The sequence below is a fragment of the Bufo gargarizans genome, chromosome 6, assembly GCF_014858855.1.
Source record: "Bufo gargarizans isolate SCDJY-AF-19 chromosome 6, ASM1485885v1, whole genome shotgun sequence".
Classification (NCBI taxonomy): Eukaryota; Metazoa; Chordata; class Amphibia; order Anura; family Bufonidae; genus Bufo; species Bufo gargarizans.
The window spans coordinates 4,917,058-4,938,598 of record NC_058085.1 but is presented as its reverse complement, the minus strand read 5'-3'; the positions used below and the strand labels follow the sequence as shown (position 1 = coordinate 4,938,598).

General features: G+C 45.6%; 2 protein-coding genes across 2 annotated transcripts in view; one reads left to right on the top strand and one right to left on the bottom strand.

Moving 5' to 3' along the window:
* Positions 1–21,541, top strand: part of LOC122940623 (putative uncharacterized protein MYH16) — a 51,770-nt gene that overhangs the window by 5,809 nt on the left and 24,420 nt on the right. The window contains exons 2-5 of the mRNA XM_044297287.1: positions 1,036–1,232; positions 1,316–1,448; positions 3,346–3,562; positions 3,682–3,818. Coding sequence (XP_044153222.1) covers positions 1,087–1,232; positions 1,316–1,448; positions 3,346–3,562; positions 3,682–3,818 — 633 coding nt within the window. The 5' untranslated portion in view covers positions 1,036–1,086. The remainder of the gene's footprint in view (positions 1–1,035; positions 1,233–1,315; positions 1,449–3,345; positions 3,563–3,681; positions 3,819–21,541) is intronic.
* Positions 8,679–10,610, bottom strand: LOC122940624 (E3 ubiquitin-protein ligase TRIM39-like). The gene has a single exon (XM_044297288.1). It carries the CDS (start codon positions 10,608–10,610, stop codon positions 9,063–9,065), a length of 1,548 nt encoding a protein of 515 aa, XP_044153223.1. The 3' UTR covers positions 8,679–9,062.

Genomic DNA, 21,541 nt, shown 5'->3' with positions numbered 1-21,541 from the left:
TCACATGTCACTATATCAGTGATGTCATCAGCAGGAGGCGGGGCTGTGACTACCTCTCATACAGGATATACAGGCAGGATGTCAGCAGTAATAGATGCTCCTGTAGTATAAGGTGTGTGGATCTCATGTTTGATCACATGTCATTATATCAGTGATGTCATCAGCAGGGGGCAGGGCTGTGACTACCTCTCAGACAGGATATACAGGCAGGTTGTCAGCAGTAATAGATGTTCCTGTAGTATAAGGTGTGTGGATCTCATGTCTGATCACATGTCATTATATCAGTGATGTCATCAGCAGGAGGCGGGGCTGTGACAACCTCTCAGACAGGATATACAGGCAGGTTGTCAGCAGTAATAGATGTTCCTGTAGTATAAGGAGTGTGGATCTCATGTCTGATCACATGTCATTATATCAGTGATGTCATCAGCAGGGGGCAGGGCTGTGACTACCTCTCAGACAGGATATACAGGCAGGTTGTCAGCAGTAATAGATGTTCCTGTAGTATAAGGAGTGTGGATCTCATGTCTGATCACATGTCATTATATCAGTGATGTCATCAGCAGGGGGCGGGGCTGTGACTACCTCTCAGACAGGATATACAGGCAGGTTGTCAGCAGTAATGGATGTTCCTGTAGTATAAGGTGTGTGGATCTCATGTCTGATCCCATGTCATTATATCAGTGATGTCATCAGCAGGGGGCGGGGCTGTGACTACCTCTCAGACAGGATATACAGGCAGGTTGTCAGCAGTAATAGATGTTCCTGTAGTATAAGGAGTGTGGATATCATGTCTGATCACATGTCATTATATCAGTGATGTCATCAGCAGGGGGCGGGGCTGTGACTACCTCTCAGACAGGCTATACAGGCAGGTTGTCAGCAGTAATAGATGTTCCTGTAGTATAAGGTGTGTGGGTCTCATGTCTGATCACATGTCATTATATCAGTGATGTCATCAGCAGGGGGCGGGGCTGTGACTACCTCTCTTAAAGGGCCATGCACATGCATTGTGATGGATTTTCTCTTGTGAAGGTCAGGGGCCTGGCTGTGTCCTCCTTGTCCAGTTTGAAGCTGGAGTATGAAATGTTGAAGGATCAGCTGGAGGAGGAGATGGAGGGTAAGTCCGAGCTGCAGCGTCAGATCTCCAGACTGAACGGTGAGGTCACTCACTGGAGGACACGATACGAGAACGAGGCCGGTCAGCGGACGGAGGAGCTGGAGGAGTCCAGGTGAGCAGCAGGTGTTGACCCTGGATCATCCACCATACCTGGTCCTCCTCTGACTTTTCAGGTGTCTGTTCTGCCCCCTGTAGGAGGAAGCTCAGCGGCCGCTTACAGGAAGCAGAAGAAGCTCTGGAGGTGACTCAGGCCAAGTGCTCCAACCTGGAGAGGGTGAAGCAAAGGCTGCTGGGAGAGGTGGAGGACATCTGCCTGGACCTGGAGAAGGTAGCCGCAGGAGCTCCCACTCATCTGCCCAGAGCCCAGTGCTATGACACTGTGTGGCTGTACATGCAAAGTGCAGTTACAGAATGTCGTATCCTCCAGTCACATCCAAAGCTGCAATCACAATTCTGCCGTGGCATCATGCCTTATGCTCCAATCACTTCCAAAGCTGCAGCCATGATTCTGCTCTTACAGCATGCCTTACGCTTGAGTCACATTCACAGCTTTATTTATAGTAACGCTAGCACATCACATTTTGTACTCCAGTTACATTCAAAGCTCTGTTCAAAAATGGTAGCATTTTTCCTGTTAGCCGAGGTTAATGGACCTCACTGCTTCTGCTTCAGGGTCTTGGTCTGGAGTCTTCTGGGGAAATGTATTCACGTGATATAGCAGCAGAATTGTGACTGCAGCTCTGGGTGTGAATAAGGCATGATGTAGCAGCAGAATTGTGACTGCAGCTCTGGGTGTGAATAAGGCATGATGTAGCAGCAGCATTGTGACTGCAGCTCTGGGTGTGACTAGATGATAAGGCATAATCTAGCAGCAGATTTGTGACTGCAGCTCTGGGTGTGAATAAGGCATGATGTAGCAGCAGAATTGTGATTGCAGCTCTAGATGTGACTGGAGAATAAGGCATGATGTAGCAGCAGAATTGTGACTGCAGCTCTGGGTGTGACTGGAGAATAAGGCATGAAGTAGCAGCAGAATTGTCACTTCAGATCTGGATTTGACTAGAGGATAAGGCATGATGTAGCAGCAGAATTGTGACTTCAGCTCTGGGTGTGACTAGATGATAAGGCATGATGTAGCAGCAGAATTGTGATTGCAGCTCTGGATGTGACTGGAGAATAAGGCATGATGTAGCAGCAGAATTGTCACTTCAGATCTGGATTTGACTAGAGGATAAGGCATGATGTAGCAGCAGAATTGTGACTTCAGCTCTGGGTGTGACTAGATGATAAGGCATGATGTAGCAGCAGAATTGTGATTGCAGCTCTGGATGTGACTGGAGAATAAGGCATGATGTAGCAGCAGAATTGTGATTGCAGCTCTGGATGTGACTGGAGAATAAGGCATGAAGTAGCAGCAGAAATGTGACTAGAGAATAAGGCATGATGTAGCAGCAGAATTTTGATTGCAGCTCTGGATGTGACTGGAGAATAAGGCATGATGTAGCAGCAGAATTGTGATTTCAGCTCTAGATGTGACTGGAGAATAAGGTATGAAGTAGCAGGAGAATTGTGATTGCATCTCTGGATGTGACTGGAGAATAAGGTATGAAGTAGCAGGAGAATTGTGATTGCATCTCTGGATGTGACTGGAGAATAAGGTATGAAGTAGCAGGAGAATTGTGATTGCAGTTCTGGATGTAACTGGAGAATAAGCCATGATGTAGCAGCAAAATTGTGATTGCATCTCTGGATGTGACTGGAGAATAAGCCATGATGTAGCAGCAAAATTTGATTGCAGCTCTGGATGTGACTGGAGAATATTATATATATTGACATAAACGTAAATGCAGCTCTGGATGTGCCAGGAGAATACAATATGACATAATAACTGAACTGTGACTGGAGTATAGCATATGATGTACTGTAATAGCATAAATGTGAATGCAGCTCTGGATGTGACTGGAGAATAAAGTTTGATGTAACATCAGAAATGTGAATGCAGCTTTAGATGTGACTGGAGAATACGGTATGATGTAATCTGAACTTTGACTTGTTCTGGATGTGACTGGAGTATAACATGCAATGTAATGTAATAGCAGAATTGTGACTGCAGCTCTGGATGTGACTGGAGAATAAGATGTGATCTAATAGCAGAGTTGTCAGTGCAGCTTTGGAGGTGACTAGAGTATAACATGATGTAAATAAAGTCCTCTTCTGTGATCCAGGCCGGCGCTGAAGCAGCGGTCCTGGATAAGAAGCAGCGAGCTCTGGATAAGCACCTTGCGGACTGGCGCCAGAAGTATGAGGACATTCAGAGAGAGCTGGAGGCGTCGCAGCAGGAGTGCCGCCATTACGCTGCCGACCTCTTCAAAATCAAAACTGCATTTGAGGAGACTCATGAACAACTGACGTTGATGAAGCGGGAAAACCGAGCGCTGCAAGGTGAGGCTCTCGGGTGTACTGTCCCTTTAAGAGTCATCTGTGCAGCCACAGCACCACCTGCAGGTAGTGAGAGGAAATGCAGCCGCAATGTACAAACTGGTCACAATATTTCCCCCCAGATGAGGTCGGCGACCTGTCCGAGCAGCTGCAGGACGTCACCAGCAGCGCCCACGAGCTCCAGAAATCCCGGAAGAAGGCGGAGATGGAAAAGGAGGAGATGCAGGCGGCGTACGAGGAGGCGGAGGCTGCGCTGGAGGTAACACAACCGGGAGGATCCGTCAACAGCAGCACTAGCCAATCACATCAGTACTGTCCAGGAGAGACCACATGTGTCCTCCAGCAAATCACTGCGTACAAGTAGCAGCGTTACATGGGACTGCAGGTGACATCTACTACATTATCTGTACTCAGAGAGTTATCACTGTGTTATCTGTGGTGTTACATAGGACTGCAGGTGACATCTACTACATTATCTGTACTCAGAGAGTTATCACTGTGTAATATGTGCTGTTACATAGGACTGCAGGTGACATCTACTACATTATCTGTACTCAGAGAGCTATCACTGTGTTATCTGAGGTGTTACATAGGACTGCAGGTGACATCTACTACATTATCTGTACTCAGAGAGTTACCACTGTGTTATCTGTGGTGTTACATAGGACTGCAGGTGACATCTACTACATTATCTGTACTCAGAGAGTTATCACTGTGTTATCTGTGGTGTTACATAGGACTGCAGGTGACATCTACTACATTATAGGTGCTCAGAAAGATATCACTGTGTTATCTGTGGTGTTACATAGGACTGCAGGTGACATCTACTACATTATCTGTACTCAGAGAGTTATCACTGTGTTATCTGTGGTGTTACATAGGACTGCAGGTGACATCTACCACATTATCTGTACTCAGAGAGTTATCACTGTGTTATCTGTGGTGTTACATAGGACTGCAGGTGACATCTACTACATTATCTGTACTCAGAGAGTTATCACTGTGTTATCTGTGGTGTTACATAGGACTGCAGGTGACATCTACTACATGATCTGTACTTAGAGAGATATCACTGTGTTATCTGTGGTGTTACATAGGACTGCAGGTGACATCTACTACATTATCTGTACTCAGAGAGTTATCACTGTGTTATCTGTGGTATTACATAGGACTGCAGGTGACATCTACTACATTATCTGTACTCAGAGAGCTATCACTGTTATCTGTGGTGTTACATAGGACTGCAGGTGACATCTACTACATTATCCGTACTCACAGAGCTATCACTGTTATCTGTGGTGTTACATAGGACTGCAGGTGACATCTACTACATTATCTGTACTCCGAGATATAACTGTGTTATCTGTGGTGTTACACAGGACTGCAGGTGACATCTACTACATTATCTGTACTCAGAGATATAACTGTGTTATCTGTGGTGTTACATAGGACTGCAGGTGACATCTACTACATTATCTGTACTCAGAGAGTTATCACTGTGTTATCTGAGGTGTTACATAGGACTGCAGGTGACATCTACTACATTATCTGTACTCAGAGAGTTATCACTGTGTTATCTGTGGTGTTACATAGGACTGCAGGTGACATCTACCACATTATCTGTACTCAGAGAGTTATCACTGTGTTATCTGTGGTGTTACATAGGACTGCAGGTGACATCTACTACATTATCTGTACTCAGAGAGTTATCACTGTGTTATCTGAGGTGTTACATAGGACTGCAGGTGACATCTACTACATTATCTGTACTCAGAGAGTTATCACTGTGTTATCTGTGGTATTACATAGGACTGCAGGTGACATCTACTACATTATCTGTACTCAGAGAGTTATCACTGTGTTATCTGTGGTGTTACATAGGACTGCAGGTGACATCTACTACATTATCCGTACTCACAGAGCTATCACTGTTATCTGTGGTGTTACATAGGACTGCAGGTGACATCTACTACATTATCTGTACTCCGAGATATAACTGTGTTATCTGTGGTGTTACACAGGACTGCAGGTGACATCTACTAAATTATCTGTACTCAGAGATATAACTGTGTTATCTGTGGTGTTACATAGGACTGCAGGTGACATCTACTACATTATCCGTACTCACAGAGCTATCACTGTTATCTGTGGTGTTACATAGGACTGCAGGTGACATCTACTACATTATCTGTACTCCGAGATATAACTGTGTTATCTGTGGTGTTACACAGGACTGCAGGTGACATCTACTAAATTATCTGTACTCAGAGATATAACTGTGTTATCTGTGGTGTTACATAGGACTGCAGGTGACATCTACTACATTATCTGTACTCAGAGAGATATCACTGTGTTATCTGTGATGTTACATAGGACTGCAGGTGACATCTACTACATTATCTATACTCAGAGATATAACTGTGTTATCTGTGGTGTTACATAGGACTGCAGATGACATCTACTAAATTATCTGTACTCAGAGTTATCACTGTGTTATCTGTGGTGTTACATAGGACTGCAGGTGACATCTACTACATTATCTGTACTCAGAGAGTTATCACTGTGTTATCTGTGGTGTTACATAGGACTGCAGGAGACATCTACTACATTATCTGTACTCGGAGAGATACCACTGTGTTATCTGTGGTGTTACATAGGACTGCAGGTGACATCTACTACATTATCTGTACTCAGAGAGTTATCACTGTGTTATCTGTGGTGTTACATAGGACTGCAAGTTGTTTATGATGAAGTGAGTGTATTCACTTCTGTTCGATATGGTTGCTTTCTGCCACCTAGTGGCTGCAGTGATTATTGCAGTTTCATCTATTTTCTTTGTAACCTGTCATTAATGGGAGTCTCCTGACCTCTAGTGGACTATTCTGGTATTGCAGCCCCGCTACCAAGTTCCTTACCATTTTCACCATCTCTGCTTGCTGAGGCAGAAACACTCTCTTTCTATTTACAGTGAAGGTGAAAATCCACCCAGGGCTAATTCTTCTCACAGCTGAGGGTTTGTTATATTGTAAGCAACCCACACAGATCAGCAGCAGAAACTCTCTCTGCCCTGCTGGTTTGTTACAATGTGTCAGTCAGGATTCCAGGTTTAGTGTTTTTACCTGCACTGGTACAGTGTAACATGTTCTCAGCTGTGATAAGAATTAGGTCAGGGTTCTCTTGTCCCTTTGACCCCCTCACCAGCCGGGTGGCTGCGGCAGCGCTGTCGTCTTTAACCCCCGATCTCCATGTAATTCCGGGGATTATCTCCTGGAGGGATTAATTCTCCACCATTTCCAGGACGAGGGATTTGATTCAATAAAAAGTTTTAATCCTGAGATTTTCAATGTTTGAACAAGAAAACCAACAATTCATTAAATGTCTGCAATCAGTCATTGCAATGTTGGGAGTTGTAGTTTTACAGCAGCTGGAGAGCCGCAGCGTTAGAGCCCCCCCCCCCCCCCCCAATATTAGAAGAAAGCTGATCAGATGAGAGCAAACTGAGTAACTGCGCTGAATCTCGGTACCCTGCGGCCAGCAGACTGTTCCGCCATACCGTGCACCAGCAATATCAATACAGTGCTCAGATGTCTGCATAATACCACCATATGGTGCCCAAATAGCTACATAATACCGTCATACCGTACCCAAATATCTACATAATACAGCCATATAGTGCCCAAATATCTACATAATACAGCCATACAGTGCCCAAATATCTACATACAGTAGCCAAATAACAACAATGTGTGCATAATACCATCATACAGTAACCAAATCTCTACATAATACAACCATATAGTGCCCAAATATCTACATAATACTGCCATACAGTGCCCAAATATCTACATAATACAGCCATACAGTGCCCAAATATCTACATAGTACCATCACACAGTAGCCAAATAACAACAATGTGTGCTATACAGTACCCAAATAACAATATTTACGTAATGCTGCCATATAATGCCCGAATTTCTATGTAATACCACCATACAGTGTCCAAATAACAATGTCTACATAATTCTGACATACAGTGCCCAATATCTACATAGTTCCACCATACAGTGCAAAAATAGCAATGTCTGCATAATGCCGTCATACAGTGCCCAAATAAGAATATTTACATAATACCAGCATACAGTGTCCAAATAACAATGTCTATACAATACCTCTGTACAGTGCACAGCTAACAGTGGCTACATAATACTACCGTACATTGTCCTTATATAACAGTGTCTACCTATGATTGCCCACAATTCAACAATTTTTTAAATTTTTTTTTAAATGGCATTCTCTTGGCGGTAATAGTGACACTTACATCCCTTGAGCTGTGATAGGGAGACAGCTGCAGCAGAAAGGACAGGCCCCTGAGCTGCAGCAGAAAGGGCACACCTCTGAGCTGCAGCAGAAAGGACATGCCCCTGAGCTGCAGCAGAAAGGACATGCCTCTGAGCTGCAGCAGAAAAGACATGCCTCTGAGCTGCAGCAGAAAGGACATACCTCTGAGCTGCAGCAGAAAGGACATGCCTCTGAGCTGCAGCAGAAAGGACATGCCTCTAAGCTGCTGCAGAAAGGACATGCCCTGAGCTGCAGCAGAAAGGACATGCCCCTGAGCTGCAGCAGAAAGGACATGCCTCTGAGCTGCAGCAGAAAAGACATGCCTCTGAGCTGCAGCAGAAAGGACATACCTCTGAGCTGCAGCAGAAAGGACATGCCTCTGAGCTGCAGCAGAAAGGACATGCCTCTAAGCTGCTGCAGAAAGGACATGCCTCTGAGCTGCAGCAGAAAGGACGTGCCCCTGAGCTGCAGCAGATAAGACATGCCTCTGAGCTGCAGCAGAAAGGACATGCCTCTGAGCTGCAGCAGATAAGACATGCCTCTGAGCTGCAGCAGAAAGGACATGCCTCTAAGCTGCTGCAGAAAGGACATGCCTCTAAGCTGCTGCAGAAAGGACATGCCTCTGAGCTGCAGCAGAAAGGACAAGCCCCTGAGCTGCAGCAGAAAGGGCACACCTCTGAGCTGCAGCAGAAAGGACACGTCTCTGAGCTGCAGCAGAAAGGACATGCCTCTGAGCTGCAGCAGAAAGGACATGCCTCTGAGCTGCAGCAGAAAGGATACATCCCCGAGTTGCTATTTATGAAATAAAACTATCAGAGGAATTCCTCTGATAGTTTTAAATGGTCAGATCTCTGGATCCATGTGAGGTACAGGGCCGGTTCTAGCTTTGTTAGGGAGAGGTTGCCATGTCCTGTATGATGTCTGGTGGGATAACCCCTATAAGACTGGTGTATAAATCAGCTGCTAAAAGTTTCTTCCCTGCAGGACTGCCTCTGACTGTTCACATTCACTGACAGCAGAGATCTTGAAAATGGTGAAACATTAGTGATGAAGCTTTATTTAGGGTTCTGGATCGGTCATTTATGGACCTTTCCAATCATGTAGATATGGCCGATTGTCAGAGAACAGGGTTCCCGTCCTCACCACGCATCATTAAAAGGTCAATTTAGTTTCTTAGTCTCACCCAAGAATCTCCCCAAACCCTAAAAGCAGCATGGAGGGGCTCAGTGAAGGTGGTGGTGAAGGTGTAGAGGTGTCTGATGGGGTCACTCAGCTCATAGAAGGACAGCTGTCCTGCTTCGTAGTCCAGACAGACTCGGAATGTGTGGGAAGACTTAGAGTAGGGCACACTGAACACCCGCTTGTTGTGTCTCGCTGAACACTGATCTTCAGAATATCTCAGACCCCAAGATTTGCAATTGTATCCAATACAAGACAGGTCTCCACTCCTCTCTATACTTGGGTAGGCCATTCCCACCGTCCATAGTCCAGTCTTACTGGTCTCAACGTCCCAGTAATGTTTTCCTGAGGAAAAACCGCCAGAGCTTAAAACCTGATACTCCCCAAATCTCTCTGGTGTCTTAGGGAACTTCTGGCTTGTAGTGGACATAGAGGCAGATTTAAGGTCATCAGACACCTTGACGTAGTTGCTGGCAGAGCTTACGTCCAGACGGAGACTTGACGCTTCCTTCAAGAAGATCCCTCTGTCTTCATACGCTACAATCTTAGATAAGCCCAAGTCCACCGTATTCATTATCAGGTCCAAGTCTAGTTTTCCTACCGTGTCTTCATCTGGCATCTGAAGGTCGTGAAAATCTAATACATCATCTTGCAGGACAATGAAGGGGTCGGCCATTCTACGAATCTCCTCAATGTGACAAATCTTGGTGGACAGTTCGTCCTTCTGCTTCTCTAAATCTTGGATCAGATCACTGACTGAGAGTGAAGCTTGCATCGCCAACCTGGAAATCTGACTCAAGATGTTGATTTCCAGGTCGTCCAGTTGTCTTCTCAGGTCTTTGAATAGGACAGTGGACCTTTCGGTTATACTGAGTGCTTTTCCTTGTACTTCTCTTGTGTTCTCTGGAAGACTCTGGACTCTCTTCTCAATCTTTTCTCTCTTCACGAACAATTGTTCCAGAACGTTTCTGAGTTCTTCTTTCTTCCTCTCAGAAGCTTCAGGCATGGATATTACCTGGTGTCCCTTATGGTCTCCATCCACTATACAGGTTGTACAGATACACTTAGCGTCACTCAGGCAGAAATATTCCAGGATCTTCTTGTGGACAGAGCATTTTCTGCTCCCCGGGTTAGTGGTGGGTTCTGATAAGACATGTTCTGCTGAATTGCTGTGAACTCTCAGATGATCTTCACAGAGACAAGCTTCACACAACAGGCAGGATTTGACAGCAAGAGTCGCAGTATGAATGCAGTAGGTGCAGGAGATTCCAGTCTCTTCCTTCTCTGGTTGGGTAGACCGGATGCACTCTGCTACGTTATGTAGAGTTATGTTCCTCTGAAGTACTGGACGCTCCAAAAACTCTTCTCTGCAGTCGGGACAAGTGTATGTTCTAGATGCAGCCTGCTGAGTGTTCAGCACACAGTCAATGCACCCCCGGCAGAAGTTGTGTCCACACCTCAGGGTGATGGGATCTATGTAGATGTTCAGGCAGATGGAACAGCTCAGCTCGTCCCTCAGATTAGCAGACGCCATCATTGAATTGACAGGGAAGTGAAAGTTAAACTCTGACTAGGGCTAAGGTCAAAGGGAGTGGGGAGGGCGTAGTTATGGACTGAAGTCAAGTACAGTAAAGTCCCACAGAAGTATCTACCATATGTTTAGGTTTCTAACTGTGGAATGCTCCATAGACAACTTCCTGGGCAGAGTTGGCAGAAAGGGGGGGGGGGGGGGAATTTCCAAGTACTCTGATAGCAGAAAAAGCAGAGACTCCTGATTCGGCTTCCTTATTCATCCTGGGATGTTCCTGGAGACGCTTGCAATTAAAGGGGTTTTCCAATTTAGGTAAAAATTTGTGGCAGTGGGCTCAGAGAGGCTTAAAAACATGTTGCAAAATGGCAGCAGCGGGGCATCAGTGAGGAGGGCGAGTAGATGTTCTTTTATGTTTTAAAACCCCTGAGGGCAAATGGGTGCAGCATCTCTTACCCTGCCCTGCATCCTGCCTTACCGGCGGTCCAGATCTGCCCGCTCTCATCTGCCACCTGCAGTGGGTATGGCCTCCGACGTTCCACATGCCTACTGTTTCCCCGCTCCTCTGTTACAGGCTACGACCAGCGCGCCCATGTCCAAATTCTTTCCCAGCCTGTGGCCGGCTGCCCCTGGTTATATAAGGCATCTTCCCTAGTGGGAGAGTGCCTGAGCTTTATGTTCCTAGGTTGCTAGTTTACTGTGCTATTCAGACTATCTGCCCTTGTACAAAGCCTCTGCCTGTTTACTGATTCTGATCCTCTGCTTCCTGCCTTGACCTCACCCTGTTTACCATGAGGATCCTTAGCTGCCTGCCCAGACCTTGGACCTGTTTCATATATACGCACAAACTCTGCCTGCCCTGACCTCGACCTGTCTCCTAACTGTGAATATTGCTTCGCACCGGTCTCTAACCCCTATAGATAGATCCACTGCCAACTACACCGGGCCTATTCCATGAGGTAGCAGCCTGGTTGGTTCTCTGCAGTGAAATCTACATCCCTGTACAGAAGTTAAAAGGTGAATACCAGGGAACCATCTGGACAATGCCGTTAGGGATAGCTCGAAGCCAAACCAGTTAGTTGACACAGTGGTTCCACACCCACTGCCCATTATGCACTGCCACTACCCTGGAACAGCTATCCTGGTGTCACAACCAGACAGCTGAGAAGCTCTGACAGAAGCCTTTCAGAACCTCCTCCTTGAGTTTCTTTGTTGTGATGTTCAGTTCCTCATCTCGTTAGCCTCTCTCAGCTGTCATGTAGTTGGACTGATTGCATCCCTTTAAATTCCGCCCCATAATGCATTACTGGGTGGCTTATACTACTTCCTGGAGTGTGTGTGCATGCTGATCCTGTTTTCCTGTCTGCTACTAAGTTAAGTGCTGAACATTTATCTGTTATTTTCTGTTTGCTGGATCCCAGGTGACCCTGACTCCCTCCGTGTCTGGTGTAGGGAGCCGGTGGTCGTGTCTCCTCACTATTGTAGGGTGTTCAGGTGTTATATAGTCGAGGTACGTGGATATGCAACCATCCACCTTTGGGATCTTTGCATAGGCTGAGCAGCCAGGGAAAGTGCCAGGTCTTGTGCAGGGGTCTCCCTTTTGGTTCCTTAGCTTTGGATCCAGTGAGTCATATATGCATGTTGCTTTGTCTTGTTTTCTGTAAACCGTCCGTGACACCTGGTGACCTAGAAACGTTTAGTTTTTAATACCTATCATCTCTAGTGGTCTAGGATGATGAAAGGGTTAATTTTGATACTTGTTATGTATAGTGATCTTGAGAGGCTTAGTGGTTAATACCTAGTACCCTGGTAATCTATAGTGATGATGAGGTTAATATAGATACTTACTGTATTTTTGGTGATATAGCAGGGCTTAGTGGTTAATATCTAGTATCTCAGGTGGTCTAGGCTGATAAAGGGGTTATTATTGTTACTTTTTTATGTATGGTGGTCTGGGGGGGGGGGTTAGCTGTTAATATCTATAATTTCTGGTGGTCTAGGCTAATGATGGGGTAAATATTGATACTTATTATCTCCACTGGACTTACTGGTGGCCTGGGGTGATGAAGAGATTAATATTGATATCTATTATATATGGTGGTCTAGAGGGTTTTACCTGTTAATATCTAGTATCCCTGGTGGTCTTGGATGATAAAAGGGTTAACCCCATCCATGGCAGGTAGTTCTCTGTGAACCACTCCACATCAGGGGCGTAGCGTGGGGGGGGGCCGGAGGGGCCGTTGCCCCGGGCGCCAAATTGCAGGGGGCGCCAGGCAGCCGAAATTTCAATGAGGGCTACGGGAGCCTATGGCTCCCGTCCCCTCCGTTATGCCCCATAGGCTTCAGGCCTAGTGGCCTGAAGCCTATAAGGCAGTAGAGCGATGCAGGACTCGGTCACGATAATCTCACTGTGACCTCCTGCGTCGGGTCTCGCGAGATGACGCGATGACGCGGCGCAGGAAGGCACAGTGAGGCGTTCGTGACCGCCTGCGGCGGGAGCAAGCAGGGATGGAGATGGGTAAGTATTTTTTTTTATGTTACCTTACCTAATTGCAGAGGCTCTGGGGGCAGTATGGGGGGTGGGAGAGGACTGGAGCAGAAAGGCTATGGCATTGGCACAGTAATAAGAGGGGGACATTATATTAGCAAAGAGGGGGCCATACATTAATAACAAAGGGGGTCATTATATTAATAACAAAGAGGGGGACATTACATTAATAACAAAGAGGGGGCCAGTACATTAATAACAAAGAGGGGGACATTACATTAGCAAAGAGGGGGCCAGTACATTATTAATAAAAAGGGGGGCATTATATTAATAATAAAGAGGGGGCCAGTACATTACTATTAATGTAATGACCCCCTCTTCATTATTAATGTAATGACCCCCTCTTTATTAATAATGTAATGACCCCCTCTTTGTTATTAATGTAATGACCCCCTCTTTATTATTAATGTAATGGCCCCCTCTTTATTATTAATGTAATGGCCCCTCTTTATTATTAATGTAATGACCCCCTCTTTATTAATAATGTAATGACCCCCTCTTTGTTATTAATGTAATGGCCCCTCTTTATTATTAATGTACTGGCCCCTCTTTGTTATTAATGTAATGGCCCCCTCTTTATTATTAATGTAATGGCCCCTCTTTATTATTAATGTAATGGCCCCCTCTTTGTTATTAATGTAATGACCCCCTCTTTGTTATTAATGTAATGACCCCCTCTTTATTATTAATATAATGACCCCCTCTTTATTATTAATATAATGACCCCCTCTTTATTATTAATGTAATGGCCCCCTCTTTGTTATTAATGTAATGGCCCCTCTTTGCTAATATAATGGCCCCCTCTTTATTATTAATGCAATGGCCCCCTCTTTTTATTAATATAATGGCCCCCTCGTTGTTATTAATATAATGGCCCCCTCGTTGTTATTAATATAATGGCCCCTCTTTATTATTAATGTACTGGCCCCCTCTTTATTATTAAAGGGGTTGTCCAGGTTCAGAGCTGAACCTGGACATCCCTCCATTTTCACCCCGGCAGCCCCCCTGACATGAGCATCGGAGCAGTTCATGCTCCGATGCTCTCCTTTGCCCTGCGCTAAATCGCGCAGGGCAAAGGCATTTTTCTGAGTTCCGGTGACGTACCGGGCTCTCTATGGGGCTGACAGGAACCCCGGTGACGTCACCGGCACTGATGGGCGGGATTTGGCTCTGCCCTAGCCAGTAAAACGGCTAGGGCAGAGCTAAAGCCCGCCCCTCAGAGCCGGTGACGTCACCGAACACACTGCTGGGCGGAAGTTACCGCCCGGCAGTGTGTTATTGTAAACACAAGAGCCTGTGCCCTGCGCGATGTAGCGCAGGGCACGGGAGCGCATCGGAGCATGAGATGCTCCGATGCCAGGCTCAGGAGGGCTGCCGGGGTGAAAATAAGGGTATGTCCGGGTTCAGCTCTGAACCCGGACAACCCCTTTAATATAATGGCCCCCTCTTTATTATTAATGTACTGGCCCCCTCTTTGCTAATATAATGGCCCCCTCTTTATTATTAATATAATGGCCCCCTCTTTATTATTAATGCAATGGCCCCTCTTTTTATTAATGTAATGGCCCCCTCGTTGTTATTAATATAATGTCCCCCTCTTTATTATTAATGTAATGGCCCCTCTTTGCTAATATAATGGCCCCCTCTTTATTATTAATGTAATGGCCCCCTCTTTATTATTAATGTAATGACCCCCTCTTTATTATTAATGTAATGACCCCCTCTTTATTATTAATGTACTGGCCCCCTCTTTGCTAATATAATGGCCCCCTCTTTGTTATTAAAGAGGGGGCCAGTACATTAATAATAAAGAGGGGGCCATTATAATATATGGGGAATAATATTATGGGGAATGAAAGCTATCTGTCTGGCTCTAGCTCAGTATTGGGGGGCAGCAGGATGACAGTGTTGAAGGAAGGAGAGCATGATAGTAAAGTGAGGAACCTAAATTTTTTTCGGTGAAACTCTGCAGAGACGAGAAGCGGCTGAAAGAAGTTATCATGGTGGTCTTATCTCTGAATGAAGACGTCGAGGAGAGTCTACATCACAGGAGACGTCACTGGATGTAACAGGTATGGTGCGGTATCCTACTGTAATAATAATGTCCATCCACATATCTGTTTCATGGTAGGGTTGGGGGAGGAGATTGAGAATTTGGCCCACCCTGCCGCATCCTGGCCCCAGACTTCAGGTCACACTGTGTGTGTTCTGAATTCTGGGGCCTCACACCCATCTACTACATTATCTGTACTCAGAGAGTTATCTCTGTGTTATCTGAGGTGTTACATAGGACTGCTAGTGATCTACTATAGTATCTGTTAAAAGTGGCGTGCCTGGGGTAGGCGCGGGGGGGGGGGGGCGCAATTTTTGGCTTGCCCCGGGTGCTGGCAACCCACGCTACGCCACTGCTCCACATATATGGCAACTGATGCAATAACATACAGCTGACCCCTTTCTGCGACGGCCAATAACTCAGTTTGCAGACATTTAACCCCTTAGATGCTCCTATTAGAGAATATAGGAATTTAAGGGGTTTAACTGAAGGACTATCACCTCCACCCGCACCTCGGCAGTGTGATCATGGTGCAATGAATACCAGCTGGAAGACCTAATGAAGACCTCATGTTGGCCATCTTTCTACACCTATCAGGTCCTGTCAGAAGCATAATACACTGCGATACGGGAGTATTTCAGTGTAGTATATGAGGAGTAGGTCCCCTAGTGGGATATAAAAAAAAGTTAACAAAAATAATATGTTTAAATTTACGGGGGGGGGGGGGGGGGGGGGTGAAACACAATACCCCAATATTTTACACTGACAAATAGCTTTATAAAGTAATTAATAAAAGACAATTGGTATCGTTGGATAATGACCCCTGGTCAAATCAAAACCATTATAATCCCACACAGATAATTGTTTGGTCGCCTCATCTCCCCCCAAAAAATTTAATACTCCAGAGTGATAAAAAATCCAGAATGTCCAGCGCAAAGTTTTAAATAGAAAAAGACAAAGTCATAGTCTCTATATTTTCCACATAAAGAATTAATACCCCAGAATAGGACAACTGAATAGTACTACTGATCCTGCAGAAGAACAAGCCCTCATTAGGCGATTTGACGAAAAAAAGGCTTGTGGAAAGTGATGATGAAACAATGAATTGCTGCTTCATTGAGGCCCATCCTCAAGGGGCTATCATTGATATCTGTGATCTCTGGTGGACTAGGGTGATGAAAGGTAATCTTGGGTGATGAATGGGTTGATATCTAGACCTGTTATCTCTGGTGATCTAGAGTGTTGAAGGGTAATCCTGACATCTATGATCTCTGGTGGTCTAGGGTGATGAAAGGTAATCTTGGGTGATGAATGGGTTGATATATATACCTGTTATCTCTTGTCATCTAGAGTGTTGAAGGGTAATCCTGACATCTATGATCTCTGGTGGTCTAGGGTGATGAAAGGTAATCTTGGGTGATGAATGGGTTGATAACTAGACTTGTTTTTTCTGGTGATCTAGAGTGTTAAAGGGTAATCCTGACATCTATGATCTCTGGTGGTCTAGGGTGATGAAAGGTAATCTTGGGTGATGAATGGGTTGATATCTAGACCTGTTATCTCTGGTGATCTAGAGTGTTGAAGGGTAATCCTGACATCTATGATCTCTGGTGGTCTAGGGTGATGAAAGGTAATCTTGGGTGATGAATGGGTTGATATCTAGACCTGTTATCTCTGGTGATCTAGAGTGTTGAAGGGTAATCCTGACATCTATGATCTCTAGTGGTCTAGGGTGATGAAAGGTAATCTTGGGTGATGAATGGGTTGATATATAGACCTGTTATCTCTGGTCATCTAGAGTGTTGAAGGGTAACCCTGACATCTATGATCTCTGGTGGTCTAGGGTGATGAAAGATAATCTTGGGTGATGAATGGGTTGATATCTAGACCTGTTATCTCTCATGATCTAGAGTGTTGAAGGGTAATCCTGACCTCTATGATCTCTGGTGGTCTAGGGTGATGAAAGGTAATCTTGGGTGATGAATGGGTTGATATCTAGACCTGTTATCTCTGGTGATCTAGAGTGTTGAAGGGTAATCCTGACATCTATGATCTCTGGTGGTCTAGGGTGATGAAAGGTAATCTTGGGTGATGAATGGGTTGATATCTAGACCTGTTATCTCTGGTGATCTAGAGTGTTGGAGGGTAATCCTGACATATATGATCTCTGGTGGTTCTAGGGTGATGAAGGGGTAATATTGACATGACTAGGATCTTTGGTGATGTAGAGTTTAATATTGGCCTGTGATCTCTGTTGATTTAGGGTGATGATCTCTTTTGGGCAAGGGTGGTAATGAATGATCTAGGATGATGATCTCTGGTGGACTAGAGTGATGAAGGGGGTTAATCTTGATGCTTATGATCTCTGGTGGTCTAGGGTGATGAAGTTGTTAATACAGGGTATAATCTTTGGTGGTCTAGGGTGATGAGTGGTCAATAATGATACCTGTGATCTCTAGTGGACCAGCATGATGAAGAGGTTAAGAATGATACCTGTGATCTCTGGCTGACTAGTGGTGGTTTAGGGTGGGGATGGGTTAATATATATTTAAAAAAAAGAGATACAAATCTTCTGTTTCGCTCCACACAATCATCCCCTTAAATGAGTAAAGTCTGTCTGTCAGCCACCACTAGGGGGAGCTCACTGCACAGGTATTTCTGTAACTGCCATGGAACTACATAATAAACCAGTCTGCAGTGTGCCCCCCCTAGTGGTGGTGGAAAGAGTGATGATTTCATCTCAATGTCACCTTATGGATTACTTAGGGAACTTCCAGGTACTGGGGCCCCCTTCCCCAAAAGTGTTCCCTAGATGGGATTCATGAATAAATACTATCATCCCATCACAATTTAACATTAGCAAAAATGACACAAATTTGATAACCACAGAAATCCCTGAGCTAAAAAAATGGGAAGGCATACAGTGCTTTGCTAAAGTATTCACCCCCCTTGACTTTTTTTTGGTGTTTTGGTGCCTCACAACCTGGAACTAACTAGGATAGTCTGAGGATTTGCATCATGTAATTACAGAACCTGCCGACAACTGTGAAGATGTATTTTCTTTTTACTGTGAAGCAAACAACAAAATACCAGAAAAGGTCAATGTGCAGAACTATTCACCCCCCTACAGTTAGTACTTTGTAGAGCCCCTTTTGCGTCAATCACAGCTCCAGGTCGCCGTGGATAAGTCTCTAGGAGCAGTCGCCACATCTTACCGCTGGGATTGTTGCCCGTTCCTTCTTGCAGATCGGCTCCGGCTCCTTCAGGTCGGATGTTTGCGCTTGTGAAGAGCGATCTTTACGTCTGACCACAGATGTCCTATTGGATGGAGATCTGGGCTGTGACTCGGCCGTTCCAACACATTTACAGGTTTCCCCTTAAACCCCTCAAGTGTTGCTTCAGCCGTGTGTTTGGGGTCATTGTCCTGCTGGAAGGTGAACCTCCGTCCGAGCCTCAGATCACGCACAGTGGGGCAGGTTCTGCTGAAGAATATCCCTGTATTTAGCACCATCCATCTTTCCCTCAGCTCTGACCAGTTTCCCAGTGCCCCCAGTATGATGCTGCCACCACCAGGTCTCACTGTGGGGATGGTGCACTTTGGGTGATGTGATGTGTTGGGTTTGCGCCAGACATAGCGTTTTCTTTGATGGACGAAAAGTTCGATTTTGGTCTCCTCAGACCAGAGCCCCTTCCTCCATACATTTTGGGAGTCTCCCACAGGCAGTGGCAAAACTAGAGTGTTATGGGCCCCAGTGCAAACTTTGGATCGGGCCCCCCCCCCCCCCATTTTTACAAAGAAGCGGCAGATTTTCTTACTAAGAGCTCTTTCCCGTGCGGCTAGTCCGCTGCGTGACTGACAGCCAAGCCCGGCTCCGGACAGCAGAGACACGGAGAGTAACATGATTGATAACGCTCCGCGCCTCTCTGTGATCTCTTTACTATGAAATCACAGAGAGATAAAGCTGTCACCGTGATTTCGTAGTAAAGAGCTCACAGAGAGGCGCGGAGCGTTATCAGTCATGTTACTGCTCCGTGTCTCTGCTGTCCGGAGCGCGGCTTGGCTCTCATTCACGCAGCGGATTACCCGCTCGTGTTAAAGAACCCTAAGCCCAATGCATGGCTACACTCACCCAGTCCTAATAAAATCTGGTCCTACCTCATCCAGGGTGTCACTAGCGTCGGCGTGATGTCCGCTGGATCCAGAACAAGGTCCCTGTGGTGATAGAGAAAAAAAGAATAATCACATAAGGAAGGGATGGTGACTGCCCCTGTGAAACTACCAGCAGGGGGAGCGTCACAGCAGTTATGCCCACCTTTGTTCCTGTCACAGTAGTTATGCCCAGATATGTGCCCCTCACAGTAGTTATGCCAAATATGTGCCCCCTCACGGTACTTATGCCAGATATGTGCACGTTCACAGTAGTTATGCCCAGATATGTGCCCCTCACAGTAGTTATGCCAAATATGTGCCCCCTCACGGTATTTATGCCAGATATGTGCCTGCTCACGGTAGTTATGCCCAGATATGTACCCCTCACAGTGGATATGCCCAGATATGTGCCCGCTCACTGTAGTTATGCCCAGTATGTGCCGCTCACAGTAGTTATGGCCAGATATGTTCCCCCTCACAGTAGTTATGGTCAGATATATGTGCCCCTCACAGTAGTTATGTCAGATCATGTGCCCCTCACAGTAGTTATGACCAGATATGTGCCCCCTACAGTGGTTATGCCAGATTATGTGCCCCTCACATTAAATATGCCCACATATGTGCCCCTCACAGGGGTTATGCCAGATTATGTGCCCCCTTCACAGTAGTTATGCCTTCATATGTGCCCTCTCATGGTTATGCCTTTATATGTGCCCCCCTCACAGTAGTTATGCCAGATATGTACCCCCTCACAGTGGTTATGCCAGATTATGTGCCCCCCCTCACAGTAGTTGATATATGTGCCCCCTCATAGTTACAGTTGCAAGAAAAAGTATGTGAACCCTTTGGAATGATATGGATTTCTGCACAAATTGGTCATAAAATGTGATCTGATCTTCATCTAAGTCACAACAATAGACAATCACAATCTGCTTAAACTAATAGCACACAAAGAGTTAAATGTTACCATGTTTTTATTGACCACATCATGTAATCATTCACAGTGCAGGTGGAAAAAGTATGTGAACCCCTAGACTAATGACATCTCCAAGAGCTAATTGGAGTGAGGTGTCAGCCAACTGGGGTCCAATCAATGAGATGAGATTGGAGGTGCTGGTTACAGCTGCCCTGCCCTATAAAACCACACACCAGTTCTGGGTTTGCTTTTCACAAGAAGCATTGCCTGATTTGAATGATGCCTCGCACAAAAGAGCTCTCAGAAGACCTACGATTAAGAATTGTTGACTTGCATAAAGTTGGAAAGGGTTATAAAAGTATCTCCAAAAGCCTTGCTGTTCATCAGTCCACGGTAAGACAAATTGTCTATAAATGGAGAAAGTTCAGCACTGCTGCTACTCTCCCTAGGAGTGGCCGTCCTGTGAAGATGACTGCAAGAGCACAGCGCAGACTGCTCAATGAGGTGAAGAAGAATCCTAGAGTGTCAGCTAAAGACTTACAGAAGTCTCTGGCATATGCTAACATCCCTGTTAGCAAATCTGCGATACGTAAAACACTAAACAAGAATAGATTTCATGGGAGGACACCACAGAGGAAGCCACTGCTGTCCCCAAAAAACACATTGCTGCACATTTACAGTTTGCACAAGAGCACCTGGATGTTCCACAGCAGGACTGGCAAAATATTCTGTGGACAGATGAAACCAAAGTGGAGTTGTTTGGAAGAAACACACAACACTATGTGTGGAGAAAAAGAGGCACAGCACACCAACCTCAAAACCTCATCCCAACTGTGAGGTATGGTGGTGGGGGCATCATGGTTTGGGGCTGCTTTGCTGTGTCAGGGCCTGGACGGATTGCTGTCATCGAAGGAAAAGTGAATTCCCAAGATTATCAAGACATTTTGCAGGAGAACCTAAGGCCATCTGTCCACCAGCTGAAGCTCAACAGAAGATGGGTGCTGCAACAGGACAACGACCCAAAGCATAGAAGTAACTCAACAACAGAATGGCTTAAACAGAAGACAATCCGCCTTCGGGAGTGGCCCAGTCAGAGTCCTGACCTCAACCCGATTGAGATGCTGTGGCATGACCTCAAGAAAGCGATTCACACCAGACATCCCAAGAATATTGCTGAACTGAAACAGTTCTGTAAAGAGGAATGGTCAAGAATTACTCCTGACCGTTGTGCACGTCTGATCTGCAACTACAGGAAACGTTTGGTTGAAGT